Source organism: Rhinolophus ferrumequinum, chromosome 4, assembly GCF_004115265.2.
Source record: "Rhinolophus ferrumequinum isolate MPI-CBG mRhiFer1 chromosome 4, mRhiFer1_v1.p, whole genome shotgun sequence".
Taxonomy (NCBI): domain Eukaryota; kingdom Metazoa; phylum Chordata; class Mammalia; order Chiroptera; family Rhinolophidae; genus Rhinolophus; species Rhinolophus ferrumequinum.
The window spans coordinates 58354142-58372406 of NC_046287.1; the positions used below are offsets into that span (position 1 = coordinate 58354142).

At 35.7% G+C, this 18265-nt stretch overlaps 1 protein-coding gene across 4 annotated transcripts in view; it reads right to left on the reverse strand.

Moving 5' to 3' along the window:
* Nucleotides 1–2461: 2461 nt before the first annotated feature.
* The window catches only part of AP3M2 (adaptor related protein complex 3 subunit mu 2), a 52581-nt gene continuing 36777 nt past the window's right edge, over nt 2462–18265 (reverse strand). For 3 of the 4 annotated variants that reach the window (XM_033103837.1, XM_033103835.1, XM_033103836.1), the window contains exons 2-9: nt 17744–18088; nt 14500–14671; nt 11382–11519; nt 7392–7477; nt 6999–7132; nt 5459–5666; nt 5038–5182; nt 2462–3849 (exon numbers count right to left, since the gene is read on the reverse strand). In XM_033103837.1, coding sequence (XP_032959728.1) covers nt 3749–3849; nt 5038–5182; nt 5459–5666; nt 6999–7132; nt 7392–7477; nt 11382–11519; nt 14500–14671; nt 17744–18016 — 1257 coding nt within the window. In that variant the 5' untranslated portion in view covers nt 18017–18088 and the 3' untranslated portion in view covers nt 2462–3748. The remainder of the gene's footprint in view (nt 3850–5037; nt 5183–5458; nt 5667–6998; nt 7133–7391; nt 7478–11381; nt 11520–14499; nt 14672–17743; nt 18089–18265) is intronic. The other variant, XM_033103838.1, reaches the window with a different exon arrangement.

Consider the following 18265-nt stretch of genomic DNA (forward strand, 5'->3'; position numbering starts at 1 on the left):
AACAAAACCAACCTCCCTGAATTGTAGTCTCTAGACCAGTCCAAAAAATGCAGGTCACGAAAACTTAAGTCACAGATTTCTTGACTTCAGACTGCTTGCTTTCAAGTTTTCCTGTGCAAGTGGCAGGTTTTATTTTAGATAGATGTGCATCTCAGCCATTTCGGAGAAACATGGCTCGAGGACAGCAATAAACAAGACTCCTAGCTACTACATCTCCGGCAGGAATTCAGCTTGTTTCATCCCTCCCCCCTTGCAAGACAAGCTTCAAGAAATGAACTGAAGCAGTTAGGCCTCCTGGGACGGAAATGCAAAGTTAAAAGGCCTCAGCATTCCTCTGAGTGAAGTCCTGGAAACCACAGTCTGGATGGAGCAACCACAGTTGCTCAGAAGAGGCCACTGCCTGAGCAACAGGAGGGAACAGATTCCTTTGAATTATACCAAAATACATTTGAAAAGCAACACATCCATTATCCGGTGCAGGTTAGAAAATTCAAGATAAAATACCTGGAACTTGTTAGGGGAAGGAAATGGGCATGGGGGGAAATTAAACAGTATTTCCTCATCACCCCCAGCTGGTTAATAAAATAAATAGATGCTAATAGACCCAAAGAACAAGAAACAGTCTCAGGTAATTGTGCAATTAGTCTTAATGGGTAAAGGCTAGAGGAACTCAGATAATTGAAACTGCTTTCTTCCTAGAGCCTCAACCTTAAGTCTGGTTTCCAGAAAGTGTCAGAAACTTTTGGTTCCACGTTTAACTTCAAAAGCCAAAGACTCACACAGTCCTCAGTACCTGTGATCTTGGGGAAAGTTTGAGTTTCAAATTCAATTCTCCTGTTAAAATTCTAACAAGTGAAAAATTAATTTCATTGCTGGCACTGAGTCACCACCTACTGGCCATCCAGCAAAGTACAAGTATCAAACATACCTCGTCACACCCCAGTGCTCCCAAGACAGCAAGGCCAAGGCAAGAGATATTAACAATGACTAAGAAAGCCAGGATGGAATAATAATAGATGGTAAACACTTTTGATTAGTGAATGGAAAGAAGTCTTAAAAATCTCTTTAAGGCCATGAGGGATTTATAGAAGGAAATTAGTACAAATATGGGATAATCATATCTGTCTACACTTTACAAAGACTTCCAATGTCTTGTCTTCCAAGACATCTCCTACAGTTAAGATGTCTATGACCTTGAAGCCCTATTCCATGATTTAGTTAATCCACAAAGAAGACCAAGAGCATGGGGAAAGCATTAGAGTGGAAATCAGCAACTTGAATGGTTTTGTCTTTTACACACTGGGGAAAAATAATTTGATCTGGACCTTCGTTCTCACCACCTTAAAAATGCCATTAAATACCAACATGCCCTATCTTCCAGAGGTGACTAGAGAATCAAACCATACATATGGTTTGATTTAGGTCTGCTGGTTGAAAAATACAAATGTAGTAAGTTCCTCCTAAATTGATTGATTTCTTACTGCTTCTACTGAGTCATGCATGGTATACCACTACCATTAGTCCTAGTAAGAAAACGTTGAGGACATAGAGGACTGGTAAAACTTAATTTTATTAAGACTTAAACAGAGAAGATACTTCTACACATGTTAAACACATATGGAACTGAACAGCTTGATTGAGACACCCTGCACTACATATGCTACCATGGCTGGGTGGTAGCAATGACTGCACCACACTTCAAAGGTCTGCGACACAGCTGACGTAATAGGTACTTCACATGCTAAGGCCTGCAGCTCCCATACCCTAGAGACTTTATGTCTCCTTCAGTTCTTCCTTTGAAATTAGGATGCGCTGCCCTGAAGGAAATAAAACAGCTGGACTTATGAAACTAAAGAGATTCAGGGACCAAGATTGGTTGTTTCCTGTGAAACTTTAAAATCCTTCAGAGCCCTCAGGAGAAGTAACTCCAAGTATTCTGGAATCCACAGGCAGAGATGTTTCCCCTACCACAGGAGGTGTGTATATGAGACATAATAATCCTGAACAAATTCTGGAGTGATGGAGCACGGAACACATCTGATTGTATACGGCACAATTTATCCCAGAGGAAAACCACAAAGCAACATTACTCTGCAGCAAAAACAAATCCAGGAAATAGTAAAATTAAACTAGCAAAAAAAAAAAAAGCAACTTGTTTACATATTTGGAAATAGGGCTTCAGAGAAAAATTGCAGGGTTTGGAGAGTATAAGTCTTCATTTTTCTCCATACACAAAGCAGAGCACAATATTACTACGTAAGCTATAATTTTTAATAACCTGTCTTTTATACAAATATTTAGATGGGTAATAGATACACTGAACTAGAATAAAAATTATCCATTGGGAAATCCTGAGGTACTCCTTCTGTTGTCATGTTTCTTAAACTGGGTTACACGAGATCAACATGCCCCATCTTCCTACAAGATCAGTTTTATTCAAAGATTTAGGGGATTTTTTTTTTGCCTTAAAACAAAAATAGACTGGTAGATATCTATTGTTAATAAATACATTGAGTACAAAACAAAAGAATCTGAGAAAATAACTCTACGGAGCAGCTTCAAGGATGACCCATGTCCTCAATGGCAAGCATTCCTCTTACTTAGGGATGCTGATGGAAAACTTTCTGACAGGATGGCTTAGACTCCAATACCAGTACAGCACTGACAGATGGACATAAGGGACCACTGGACTATAGTTGAGGTACACCTTCATGAGGAATGAGCTGGCCATCCACACTCCAATACTAAGACATACAAAATCTGGCTGCCATGGGTTTATGGGATTGGCTTTTCTAAAACTCTCCTCAGGTGACAAGGAAAAGGCTGGTGAATTCTGTAAAGGTGGGATTGTTTTGGGTTAGGGAAAGAGGCATTTTAGGCAACCACCACTGGGAAGAGGACAGGTCACCTTCTCACTGAATGACGGACCAACTGCAAAAGGCAAGCAGCAGTTAGTATCTGAAAACTGGCCAGGTATATTTATGGTCTTTAAGGGAAAATCTGATTCTACCGGGGTTTTCCATGTCAATCATGGAGTTGAATTTAAGAAGTTTCCAGTTCATTTCTAGAAGTACAAATGTGTGTTGTTGTTGTTGTTGTCTAATATATGAAAGTAGAGGGGTCAGAAAGAAACTAACTCAACTCTGTTCTTCCCAAAACTCCTTCATGTGAGACTTGATTGCTTTTCTTGCCACTTTCACTCTAGTGTCCTCATACTTCTTTAATGCTGTTTCCTCTTTCTTCTCCCTCATAGATCAGATCCTTCACTGGCCTGTCCTTGACTAACATTCATTTTTTTCCAAGCTCCCTTCCTTTCCTTTCCTTTCTCTCTCTCTCTCTCTCCCCCCCCCCTTCTTTCTAATCTTTCTTTCCACTTTAAAAAACAGTAACAAAGAAGTCTTTCATTGGCTTTAGATAATTAAAGCCAAGCAAGTAACAAATGCTAGTCTTTTCCTATGGCAACCACGTTAAAAATCATTAAATATGGTATCAAGCATCTCTGGCATCCCTCCATCGCACAGGTCTTCTGTAAGAACCGAATTGGTGCTGATTGTTTCAGTTCTGTCCAGCTTTCCCTGGCGACCCTTTTCTCCCTTGATTAGTTCCATGGCACTGAAGGCTAAGGAAAAAAGGGAGCGGATGAATCCAGAAGGGGACTGACCTAGGAGACAGGCTGATATTTTTTTCCTTTTAGACAAGTAAGAAATGAAAAAGTGTTCATGACTGTTCCCTTCGTAAAACTCTCCCTTCAGGTTCGAACTTGGAATTTTCCAGCTTTGGTCATGTATTTTATGCCTTTAAAGGGTTTGTACTTTTCTCCATACATATCCAGACGGTTCACTTTGAGTCCTGGAAGGAAAGGAAAATATGACATAAGCATTATTCAAAAGAAGCATGTAGCATAACTTTAAATTCATTTCAATTCAAAGAGATCAGTGGACTAGAGATAGTTGTAACAATGAAGCAGAAAAATAGTTTCCTTTATTTATACCACTTGAATGAAGCTAACAGATTCTTCACTCTTGGTACATACACTGATCATAAAATATTACTCTAACCAAAAATTATCCTATTAGAAGACCTGTTCCTGAAATAGAAAGTTCAGAAACTTATATACAGACTGAAATGAGGGTTAAGGGAAAAATAAGAGCACTCCATGCTTTTCTCAAGTTACTGGAAAGAGTACATGAATTAATAATAACAACAAAAATCAATGAATTAATAATGAAATAATAACTAAATGAATGACCAATGAAAAATAATGAATAAACGAATGCTTCCTAGTAGTCTCACTGTACTAAGCAAAAAATATTTTACATTATATAGAGCTTTAAAGTTTGTTAAGTGTTTTAAGATGAAAGAGGTTATAATTTAAGTGAATTCTAATCACTTAAGTTAGACAAGGTCTGTTGGTAAAGAAAAACAGGAACTTCATATAAAGCTAAAGTCATCTCCTATCTATCTTACAGAATTGTTCTAAGGATTAAATAATAGATGAAAAGAGCTTAAAACAGTGCATGGCACTTAATAAATGCCCTGTAAGTGGTAATTATTATTCTTACTATTATCCTAAGGTAGGTGTAGACTATAGTGGACTGGGTTGGATAGGCCCAAAGGTTCTAAATGATAATAAAAGTAAATGGGAAAGTCCTCTGAAATTGAAAGAAAGGAGAGGAAATTATTCTTTCAGCTACCAGCTGAGAGTGCAGAAGCATTCCTATATTGAAAACCTTGGGAACCTCAAATTGACAACCCTAGGATTCTACAACTGCCTGGGAACACCTACGCCTACCAATATTGTTTCTTTCTCATCTGTCTTAGACACTTTTATTCAAGTCACTTAAGCCAACTTCAAAGTAAGGATTGCAAATTTTCCCCAGAAATTTGCTAGAACCGGTTTTACTAAAGATTACCCATCAGGTAACGAAAACAAACTTTGTCAATAGGGAGCCACCAGAAGGCTTTTTGATGTCTGTGCTTTATTGGAGAAAGCCATTTCTGTTCTCTTCAAAGCCACCTGAGCTGTGGGGCACTTACCAGAAATGGCCAGCTGCTGGATCTTGAACTGCAGGTTAATTGTGGGGTTCTCATCTGGTTTGGAAGCTCCAGCCTGAAGACTCATGGTCCCTTTCAAACTTGGTAGCTTTTGGGGATTTATTTTTCCTACATCCCAAGACAGCATCTTCAAATTAAAAAACAAGCAGAAGTTTCAGTGGAACCCTTCCTGGGAGGCAGTTGAGCTCTAATGTCAGGGTATCTGTCCACAATATTAGAAGCTGCTTCTAGGGTGTTTTTCAACAGAGAACACTATTTATTACCATAAATTATCTCAAGGAGAAAACAACGTCCCTTTGATTAATCTCCCCTTTCCACAAGGTATAAGGTCTATGTGGAGAGCTCCTGCAGAGTTATCTCTATTTAACATCAGCAATTCATAACCTCCTGCTTATTCTCCTACCTTGGTAACTGGGTCAAATGTGTGTGTCCCCTGAGAGGGAGTGAGGCTCATATTCAGGACCCCTTTGGGCATCTGGCTGGTGACAATCACTCCCTCGATGGTCTTCCCCATAGTCTGCTTAGGTCCTACCGTTATTTCAAAGCGTCCAAGTGAACTACTGTCCCGGAAACTGATGTTATGTTTGACATACACTGGAATTGCCACCAGACTGGAAAAGACAAAAGCCCATTTCATTAATGTATTGGAAAAATGGCAACCTTTCCTCCTTTTTTGCCCTGTTGGCGGCTTTTCCTCCCTTACCCACTCCCTTACTCTTTATCTTAAAAATTAAGCACAGAAAAAGAACCTCTAGTAATCTTTGATTATTATTATTTTTTTTTTTTTCATTTTTTTGGTAAAACTAAGATGCTGTCTTAGTAAGTAAACTAACTCTTCTAATGACTGGATAATACCAACAAAGTCAAAGAATATACTAAGCCTACTATGAGAAAGGCATTATAAACAGAAATTAGGAGCCACTTTATTTCTATGTTTTACTTTGTGACATGTGATCAATAATTATTTGTACTTGGGAGAGGAATATTTGTACACCATGGACATTTTATAATTTCTTGAGAGAGTTTTTACTTGACCTCATCTGATCCTTACAGAACCCTATGAAGGAGGGTAGGTTGTCATGATTTGACAGAAGAGGAAATAGGGAGCCACAGAATAATACTAAAGTAGTAACAGTTCCTAACACCTATTGGTCACTTCCTGAGTGCCAAGAACGCTAAATGCTTTCTATTATCTCATTTACTCTTCCTCATAAGAATGAAGTAGGTGCTGCTACTACCTTGATTTTATAGATGAATTCTGATATCCTTATACTTAACTGAGCTTAAGTAACTTACCCAAGGTCACGTATCATAAGTACCGAAGGTGGGGTTTAAGTCTAGGCAGTCTGATTCCAGAGCCTTTGCTCTCAAGCACTCAGATATCTTCCTAAATTGTTTATTCCAAATCGCATAGGAAGGTATTGGTGGTTCTGGGGTCTCGTGGCTCTCTTCAGTCCGCAGACCTTCTAGTAAGGGCTTCCCAAAACCCTTCGACTCCATATTACAGAGACTGTTTAAGACCAAAAATCAGTGCATTTTGTCGTTTCTGCTGCATTATTTAATGCTTCTTTTGGGTCAGAGGGGGATTGAATACAGGTGTATTCAGATTCCAATTTAAGAAAAAAATGTTCTTGTTTAGACATACAATCAAAACTACACAAATAATAGCAGAAAACTCGAGGAGTACTTATTTTGTGATAAGCACTATTTAGATTCTCTTACTTAATCCTCAGAACAAGGGACTTTTATTATTTTCAACTTACAGATAAGAAAACAGACACAGAAAGATTAAGCGACTCACCTGAGGTTACCCTATTAGTAAGTATAGAAGCTGGAATTTGAACCCAGGTAACTCCAGAGCCAGAGTTCTTAATCATTACAGATAATGTTTCCACACATACCCATATACACAGATTCCGTTCTTAATTATAAGGGCTGCTTACTTCTGCGCACTGACATGGTAAGAGAGCAGGCGGAAGTTTCCATCGGGAGGGATGAAGGAGAGGATACGCTCGGATTCCCAGCGCTTGAAGCGAACACAAGGATGGAAGCTCACATCATCCAGTAACCTGGGGTTCTACAGTTACCAGGCAAGGAAAAGCAAGAAATAGGAATTAAACATCCATATTTCTTTCAGGAGTAATTTAGATGCTGTTCTTATTAAAAAACACACACACGTTCTGTAGTTACTTATAGAAAATTCAAGGCTGACATAAGTTTTGTGGCTGTCCTTAGTTATTTCTTCTTGCTCCATTTCATTCTTACCACTCACTCTGTGTTTCCAAAAGCATTTAACTTCCCATCCCAAGAACTAAATCTCTGGTCCAGGCTTTTACCATGAAGGAAAGTGTAAGGTCTGGCATTCCTGTCAGCTTGACACAGGCATCAATCACCCCCTGGATCTCCGCAGTAATTGTGGAACCTGAGACAGGAACAAGACAGGAGGTAAGAGGTTACTCAACTCTTCCCTGTCTTTCCTAACTTATTTCCTCCCTCCTTTACTTTCTCTTTCCCTTCCCAACTTATTTCCTTCCTCTCTCCTTTCTTTCCTCCCTCCCTCATTCTCTTTCTTTCCTTCTGTCCCTCCATCCAATTCATCTACCTAATCCATATGTCCATCCTTCCAAACATTTACCAACTGCATGTCAAGTATGAGACACTAATATGAAGTAATGGGGATAAAAGATTAATAAGATAGTTATTAGCCTAAAGAAGTTTTCAATCTAGTACCAGAATCAAACAGAGAACATCATTATCTTAACCAATGGTTCAAAAAATTTCATACCAGAAACGGCTCTCCCTGATGTCACCAATGAGCTTTGCTGTTAAATCGAATGGACACTTTTGGTCTTTATCCTACAGGATCTCTCCGTAGCATTTGTCAACAGCGACTCCCTCTTCCTTTTCAAAATCCTCCCCTCTCCAAGGTTTCTACTTTTCTAGCTCCTCTTCCTCTTTCTGTTTCTTCTCACATCCTTTAAATGTCTATGCTTTTTCATAGTTCTGAACTTCTCTTTTCTTTCACTCGACCCTTCCCTGGGATTACTTTATCTACTTCCCAACCTTCAGTTTTCATTGGTGGCCAATTATTTCCTAATCTTTTATTCCAGTTCAGCCAATTGGACAACTCCACTTGGATGTCATGGAGGCACTTTAAACTAATCCTGTTGCTGAAGTTAGAAAATCCTTGACCCCTTCTACTTCTTCAGTGCCCATATCCAATCAATGATCAATTCCTCTCTTTTATGACTTCTCTCTTAAATCTATTCATTCCTCTCCATCCTCACTACCATTGTTGATGTCTATATTTTGTGACTTACTCAACAGCCTCCTGCTTTTCCTGCCTTCAGTCTTACCCCACTTCAAGCCATTCTTCACACTGCAGCTAGACTGACAGTTCTAAACTACAAATCTGTTCAAGTTACTCCCCAACTTAAACCTTTTCAATTGCTCTAAATAGTTCTCCTTAAAATAACATATAAGACTTCTTGATCTATATGAAGTTATTGATTTGTTTTTTAACTTTTTTATTGAGGTAAAACGTGTAATAAAATGTAAAAATCTTAAGTGTACAGCTCAATGAATTTTTAAATATGTACACACCTATGAAATGCCACCCACCCCAAGATGGGGAACCTTTGTAGCATCCCAGCATGCTCTTCTTGCCCAACCTAGTTAATTCGAGTTCTTAAAACTCGATTACCGTAGATTAAGTCGCACCTGTTGTTAAACTTCATATAAATGTATACAACTGTATCTAACCTTAAGCATCTGAGTTTCTTGCTTGACACTGTGAGATTCATTCATGTTGCTGGGTGTATCAGTAGTTCATTTTTGCATTACTATACCATTTTCCATAATGGCTGTACCAATTTATATTCCCACCAACAGTGTACAAGGGTTCCCTTTTCGCCACATCATTGCCAACACTTATATTTTGTCTTTTTAAAAATATTTTCATTAAAATATAGTTAACATACAACATTATATTAGTTTCAGGTGTCCACCATAGTTACTCAACATGTCTATATCTAAAGAAGTGATCACCATAAGTCCAGCAACTATCTGACACCGTACTATGCTATCACAATATTGACTATATTCCCCATGCTGTACATTACATCCCCCTGACTTATTTGTTTTACCTGGAAATTTGGACCTCTTATTCCCCTTCACATTGTTTCCTCCCTTTGTTAAATAATGTTGAGAATCTTTCTTTTTTATTATCTTTTTTAAATTAAATTTGTTGGGGTGACAATGGTTAGCAAAATGATATAAAATTATTTTTCAATTACAGTTGACATCCAATATTATTTTATATTAGTTTCAGGTTTACAGCATGGTGGTTAGACATTTGTATAATTCATTTGTTGAGAAACTTTGCTGACAATAATGTAATAATAATGATAGTGATGGAATGAGAGATATCATTAATGTGAGGGTATCATAAGTGAAAATCACATAGAGAAAAGAAATGGCTGAGGATCCCTAGATATAAGCAAGGGAAAAAGCAATTAACCCCTTCACTGCAAATGAAAGACACCAAATATAATACATATTTGAAGATGAGATATAGAAACTCTCAAACAGGAAAGCAAACCCAGTAATTAAGTTATTATATTAATTTCAGGTGTACAGCATAGTGGTTAGATATTTACATAATTTAAGAAGTGATCCCCTGACTAGTCTAGTACCCACCTGGCACTATACAGTTATTACCATATAGTTGACTATATTCCCTATGCTTTACTTTACATCCCCATGACTCTTTTCTAACTACCAATTTGTACTTCTTAATCCCTTCATCTTTTTCACTCTGCCCCCAATCCCCTCCCATCTATCACCCCAATAAATCTAGCACCCATCTGACACTATCCATAGTTATTACAATATTATTGACTATATTCTTTATGCTGTGCCCTACATCCTATTCTAATCGGTATGAGGCGACATCTCATTGTAGTTTTTGATTTGCATTTCCCTGATTAGTGAGATTGAGCACCTCTTCATTTAACCTGCTGGCCAACTGTATGTCTTCTTTTGAAAAACGTCTATTCAGGTCCTATGCCCACTTTTAAATCACATTATGTTTTTTGTTTTGTTTTGCTATTGAGTCGTATGAATTCCTTATATATTTTGGATATTAGTCCCTTATCAGATAGATGGTTTACAAGTATTTTCTCCCATGTATAGGTTGCCTTTTCACTCTGCTGTTTCCTTTGCTGTGCAGGAGCTTTTTAGTTTAATGCAGTCCAACTTGTTTATTTTTGCTTTTTTTTTCAGGAAGCTTTTTCCCTATCTTTTCTTCTGATAGTTTTACAGTTTCATGTTTTATGTTTAAGTCTTGAAACCATTTTGAATTGATTTTTATATACATGGTGTACAATAAGGGTTCGATTTTATTCTTCTGTAGGTGGACATTCAGTTTTCCCAACACCATTTAATGAAGAGACTATCCTTCCCCCATTGTATATTCTTGGCAGTCTTGTTGAAGATCAGTTTATTGTAAATGCCTGGTTTTATTTCTGAGCTCTACATTCTGTTTCATGGGTCTATGTTTTTTTTTTTCCTGAGCTCTATATTCTGTTTCATGGATCGTTTTATGTCAGTACCACACTGCTTTGATTAACATAGTTTTGTAATATATTTTGAAATCAGGAAGTGTGAAGTCTCCAGCTTTGTTCTTGCTCAAGACTGCTTTGGCTACTTGGGGTCTTTCTTGGTTCCATATGAATTTTAGGATTGTTTTTTCTATTTCTGTAAAGAATGCCATTGGGATTTTGATGGGGATAGCACTGAATCTGTAGATCACTTTGGGTATTATGGACATTATAATAATATTCATTCTTCCAATCTGTGAATACAAGTGTCTTTCCATTTATCTGTCTCTAATTTTCTTCATTAATGTTTTATAATTTTCAGTGTACAAATCTTTCACCTCTTCAGTTAAGTTTATTCCTAAGTATTTCATTTTTTATTTTTTGCTATTTTAAATAGGACTATTTTCTTAATTTTCTTTTAGAATAATTTGTACATAGAAAATACCACTATTTTTATACGTTGGTTGTTTATCCTGCAACTTTACTGAATTTATTAGTTCTAAGAGTTGTTGGTTGAATCTTTAGGGGTTTCTACATAGATGATCATGTCATCTGCATCATAATATTTAAATCCATTCCCAGTATTTAGCACAGTGCCTGACACAAAGTAGGCACTAAGTTAAATGAAAGATTTTGAATGGAGCATAATTCTGATGATAGCAAGCATTATGTGAAAGGGACCCCTTTCAATTTTTATAGTTCTGAGAACGGAATAAAAGCACCTACCTGATTTATCAATGATGGCATCAATCTCTTCAATCACATCAAAATAAGCTTCATTGTTGGTATATTTCACCCCCGTCCGTCGCCAAGGCACCACCGACAGCTGCCCAGTGGGAAGCTGATCACCCACATTGGTGCTTCCTGAGACAATGAATATTACTGTAATTTCATTCCAATTTGATAATTGGATGTAACCAATTATCTAATAATCATAGAACACGTCCCTAAAAGTTTCTACATTCCCACAATTCATGCACACAACTGAAGAAAATTGTAAAATATGATGAGAATTTTCCCAACTTCTACATGGATAACCTAGTCTATTTTAAAAACTTGTCGCCATCTGGTCTGCCTTCTTAAGCAGAATGAAGGTTAAAAAAGTTACCTGAGTAACAGATATCATATTTTGGTTTTGAAAGTAACTTGAACTTGGGCTCTCAAATTCCACAATAGCTTGCAGCTTAAATAATGTATTGGCTTTCAGTAGGGATGGTAATCTACATATTGATATAAAATTTTCATGGGTAAAAACAGTATTCTAGTTTGAAGTAGGCTCTTAGGTACATTTATGCTAGGTATTAAAATGTATACATCAACATAATTTCTCTCATATCAATATTGAAACTTAAGAAAAGAATAAAAATTAGATCTTTCCCTGTCTACAAGAACTGTAAATCCATTCCTTAACTTGTTTTCCCCACCACAGGCATCAAAAATACATATATTTTTTAATTTAAAGATTCTCTACTAAAATTATGACATAGTATAACTAATTCAAAATCTATTTCCTTCTTCTTTAACCTGGATATTTTTAATCTAAAAAAAGAAACAACAAACACACATCTATTTACCTGTTTACAAACATTTTAGCTTTTCAAAAGTGGTTCTCAGATACCTTTTTCTAGATTTAAGTGAGATTCAGGAAAATGACTTCATATTATTTATAAATGATTCAGGCACTAACAAAGCTTTTAAGGTTTAAAACGAACCCAGAATATTGAAAACCCAAACAAATTTGTTTTCTTAAAAAGATGCACTATGAATTAAAACATGTCATCAAACTATAATAATTAAATCAGTCCGATAATAGGGCAGGGAAACCTAAAAAAAAAAAAAAAGACCAAGAATCCATAATGACTTAGTACAAGATAAAAATATCATTTGAAAATGGGGGAAAGGATAAATTATACAATAAATGTTGCTAGGAAAACTGACAATTTGGAGAAATAAACATAGAACTTTACCTTATACTGTATACCAAGATAATTTTCAAATGGATTAAAGAAATCCAAAACTAAAACCATAAAAGAACTAAAAAATATATATTTTTTTTATAAAAGAAGATCCAAAAGACATTCTCCTATGTTTTCTTTTAAGAATTATAAAGTTTGTTTGGTTTAACTCTTTGATCTAGCTGGAACTTATTTTGTGTATAGAATGAGTAAGGGGACTTCATTTTTTTTTCTGTACCAAAGCTGACTGTCCCAATGCAATGTACTTAACAATTGGTCCCCTGGCCCACTGATTTGATATATGATCACATCTGTCTATACCAAATTCCTATAAAAGCTAGGGTCTGTTTCTGGACTTTCTATTTTATCCCAATCATCTATTTGTCTATTACTAGGCCACTACTATATTTTTTAAATTACTGAAACTTCATACTACTCGTATATATCTATTCAATGAGTTTTTGTCTTGTGTACCATATGAACTTAATATATCTTGATATTTGACAGGGCAAATCTTTCCAATCCCGTTGTAATTCTTTCTCAAAATTATCCTGGCTGTTCTTGCATATTTATACTTTTTAAAACATACTTTTCAATCAGTTTGTCAAATTCCATTAAAAGCCTATTTATATATTTAGTGAGACCCAAAATGTAAAACCTTAATGAAGCAGAATAATTTTACTAAATCAAAAAAATTTTTAATGTGGCTAAACAACATGATGAACAATGCCAAATGACAAGGGGCAGATTGTGAGAAAATATCTGTAACAGAGTTTACAAAATATATAAAGAACTCTTACAAACTATCAGGTATATTTCCAATATATGATAGTTTAATATCCTTAAATGGAAGGAATTCTTTTAAATTAGAATAAAAAAAGAAAAACATTTCAACCAAAGAAAAACATTTCAACCAAAAAAAAAACGAAAAAAAATGGGCAAGGGACACAAAAATGTAATTTACAATAGAAGAAGAATAATCAATAAACATTTGAACAGGTTTTAACCTTTTTAGTAATAAAAAATGAGTACGTAAGTAAGATATAACTAAACTTAAATGGCCAAAGTTTTCAAAAAATTAATAATAAAATAATAATGAGAATAATAACAATAATAATGATGCAAAAGCTGGTTAGAGTACACAGAAATTGCTACTGAAAGTATAAATTAGTGTAACTTTTCTGGAGGGCAATTTGGTACAATGAATTAAACTCCTTAAAATGTGCACACTCTTTTATCCAGCACTTCTATTTTTAGTACTGAAAAGAGACCATCCTAGATGTACACAAAGATTTAAGTATAAGAATGCTAATTGCTTGTTATTTAAAAAAAGGAAAAATCAGAAATATCACAAATAGGGACTGAGTAAATAAGTTAGGGTCTATTCTATGACATAAAATTGTAAAGTCACTAAAAATGATGTAGAATAGTTATCATTATGGGATAATGTTCACAAAATATTGGTAAAAGTTTAAAAAGTATACAAGAGTTGTTTAAAAAAATTCTATCCATCCATCCATTATCCATCAGTCTAGAAAAGACAAAAAAAATATACACCAGTTTGTTATAAGTGTGGTGAGATTAAGAGTTATTTTTATGTTCTTTGTGTTTTTCTGTATTTCTAATGTTTCTACAATAATCATGTTTTTTCTATAATTGGAAAAAAATTATTTTTAAAGGAGAACACTTCATTCTGACATTCAAGTCAGGATATTTTCTACATTAACAAAAATCTATATCAGGTCATACTCAAAGACCATAAAGAACAAAATTAAGGCACCTAGACATTTGAGATCCCCAAAGATAAACACTTAAAACAATGCACAATACTGAAGTAAGCCACACCCCGGATGGCAGCAGCTTTCTGTGGGTTTCCCCCTTTTCCATACCTGTTATGGTGTTGACAACTGTTCGAAGGATAGTGGGAGGCTTTATTAGTTCTTTGAGGATGTTTGACTCGGTAGCTAATGGAAACCCATTGTCAAGCATCTCTTCCAATACCTCATAAACCACAACCACATTGTCTTTGATCACTGGCTCTGAACAGACTCCAAAATAATCCTGATGAAAATACAAGACATACATTTATCACTCAGAGACTATATTAAGTGAAAGAATGTTCCTACAGAATAAGGATCTAGTCCTGCCCATATGTGTTTACTCAATGTTTCTGGGATAGTCTTCTACAATGAGGGAAAGAAGCATAACCCCAGTTCTCTTAGACAGTTGATTTGGTAGAAAGAACACTGGACCGGCTTATAGTACTGTCATTACTAACTTCTTTTATAAACTAGAGTAAGTCATTTAACCTCTTTGGGTTAGTTTCTTCAACTAGATAAAATATGTTGAATACAAAACTGAATCTAGACTATTATATGTGCTATGAACAAGAATTTGAAAGAACTATGTAAAATGATAATAATGTGATATAGATTGGACCTAAAAATCTTTTAACCCTTACTGTTGTGCTATGTCTTAACATTCATGCAGCTAATAAGAACTGAGAAGGAAATAAAATAAAATGAGGAGGATGAGCTAGCACACCAGATAATCTCTTTGGATCATCCCTATTCTATGATGCTAGGATTCTAAGAACGCTTTGTACCTTTATTAACAAAAGCTAAACTTAGATACTAAGTTATCTGGGTTGTGGAAAAAGCACTAGATTCCAATCAGATTAAGTCATGCAAACTAATTTGGGTCTTGATTTCTTTAATAGCATAATCAGGATAATACCACTGGATGCACAAGGATGTTGTAAGAACAGAGTACGATTGATTAAATGATAATATATATGCAAAAGTGCTCTGTAAACTTCAAAGCACCATATGTAAAATCTGGCACGTGATGAAATGATTTACAAAGAAATGCTTGTAGTCATTTGACGTGCTCTTCTAGCAATGTCAGTCATGTCTTCTACTGGATCTCTGAGACGATCATACAACCCTCTTTGAATTCATCCACTGAATGGAAATTTACCCTTTTTGAGAAAGCCCATTCTATTCATGCATAGCTCTGATTATTAGAAAGTTCTTTCTTTTGCTAAACTAAAATTTGCTTCCTAAATCTGCCTTATAGGACAAGTTTATATAACAATGAATTAAAGTTATTTGAAGACAGTTATTTGAAGACATCTACAGGCTTCCACTTCGATTTTTTTTCTCATGGCTAAATTCCCTGCTGATCCTTCCATTGTTGATGCTATAATCTGGTTTCTAGATCGTTTTACCATCTTGCCGTTTCTTTGAATATGCTCTAGTTTTCCAATATTCTCTTCAAATTAGGACACCCAAAATTGATTCCGGACTCCAGATGTGATCTATATTATATCAGATAATGTCAATTATCAGAGCCATTCCAATATCCAAGAGCATTTTGTGTTTCTAAAACAAAAGATTTCTTCCTAAAAAAATGAGGAATTAAGGGGAAAAAAGTTACACATTTCCTTCCCAAGAGTGATTTTATTTTGAAAAATAAATAAAATACCTCACTAGATTTTATAAATCAGGCAGGACATGAATTGAGCAGTTGAAAAGGAGACTTTTTAAGTATGACAAACTGCTATAGCAAAAGTGCTTGCAATTGTATAGCTGAAACGCTTCCATTATATTCTAGTCCCAGAAAAATAATACAGCCAGAGAGAACACACATCAGATAAGACATCAAAATCAGAATGTATCCATTCAAAAATGACAAGCTCTGAAGTCCCAAACTTCCAAACTAGCCACTTTACTGTTTTCCCTCTGTGGTTTTAACTAGATAAAACAACTTCTCTTACTTTCTGTCTTGTATTAGATTGGTGCAAAAGTAATTGCAGTTTAAAAAGTTAAAAATAATTGCAAAACCGCAATTACTTTTGCACCAAACTGAGAATTAATTACCTAATATTGGTATGGCAATATGAAGCTGATGTTGAGTTTCACCAATGGGACTGTGAATCCTAGGAAGGGGTAAAGTATCATGTGGAAATCATAACAAGGCCCAGTTAGAGTGGTTTAAGATCGTAACTACTAGGTTTTTCTACTTACAGTCCCTCCACAAACTGGGGCTTACAATTCTCAGGTTTTCACTGTGGGAAGGACCTAGTATACCACATGAGAACTGGAATCCCGGAATAGGACTAACAGAAAATATTTGTGGGAAAAATTATAAAATATAATTCTCTTGGAACGAAAGCTGTTCTAGACATGTGATGTAGATATGAGTGCAAATGAAAGGACTCTTTGACTTGTTTCTAAATTTTTATCGTCTTCTTCTCCAATTCTACAATTTCTGTATTCATATGACTAATTCCAGACCTCACATGACAAGAAGTTGAACCAAAGGGCCCTTGCTTCTCATTTATCATTTGAATTATGCAAATAACCACAACAGTTAGAAGTTGAGCAATTTTTTTAGGGAGAGGATTCCACTGTCTGAATTCAGAGTCTGGGCAGCCTAAAATCCTGTGCTATAAATGGCACTGATATCCTAGTATAACTAACCTCCCCTGTACCTACTCCTCAGGATCTTCAAATCTATTCCTGAAACAAAAACTTAAAATGAAAGCTGTATCTTGTTACTTAATGTGTTACTTAAATTCTTAACGGGTACAGAAGATTTTCCAATCTTAAGTTTGCTCATCACTAGTACTCCTGTGCTGTGGGTAAGCACCACAGACCAAGATGAAGTGTGGATGCACAAATTTCCCCTGCCAGGGAGTGAAAAGAAGCATTACTTAGCTTTTCTACTTAAAAAAAAAAATACATATCTATACACACTCATCACTTTTTGATACAACTCAAAGAAACATAGTTAACAAAGGTCAGCATCAAGTTCACTATTTAAAAAAAAACAATAAACTCCTCTAATTTGTGAAAAAAAGTAGGACAAGTCAAATCTCAAGAACTGAAATGACTGTACACAATCTACCCAGTAGGGTTCCTCTCTCATGCAACAGGTTCAAAGTATTCAATTTTAGATGCAGTCAATTCCATAAATCGCAGCAAGAATTTTATCAAATGGGAGAGGAAGTGAGCAATGTCAGAGTTTTGATTTTTGTAAAAGTTCCTTAATTGAGGCTGAATACAATGGAAACAGAGCTAGACAGATACTTTATAATTTACATGTATGAACGTCTTCACATTCACATACCTGAAATGTGTCCACTACTCGGTGAAGAAATTCAATGACAAATAGAGGAGGGACCTCCGTCTGGATCACAGCCACAAAAAAGATCTTGTGCCGGTAAACACTTAAGAGATAGTGGTGAGGGGTAGGGATAACTGGTGGTACGTTTTCTGCCTCAGTAGCTCTCTCTTGTGCCTCAAAAAAGTAATCACAAACAGAACGACTGACCACACTTTTCCAATGTTTCTCCAGGAAAATATCTCCAGAGGAGTTGATCAAGAAAAGGCTATGAATCATGGTGGAGATTGTCAGTGAGAGAAGAAAGTCTTTCTCAGTCTGAAAGCCTCAGGACTCCGCAAACTTTCAACCCTAAAAACAAAAGAGGCTATGATCAGTTTCATTCAACCAAAACACCTTCCCCATCTTTTCCAGCAATCCAAGTTTTACCCATCTTTCAAAACTAGACTCAAGTCCTCCTCTACTGCATGAGCCTGAAGTATCCCTCCCTAGAATTCCTAAGGATAATTATTAGCCATCTTTTGAATC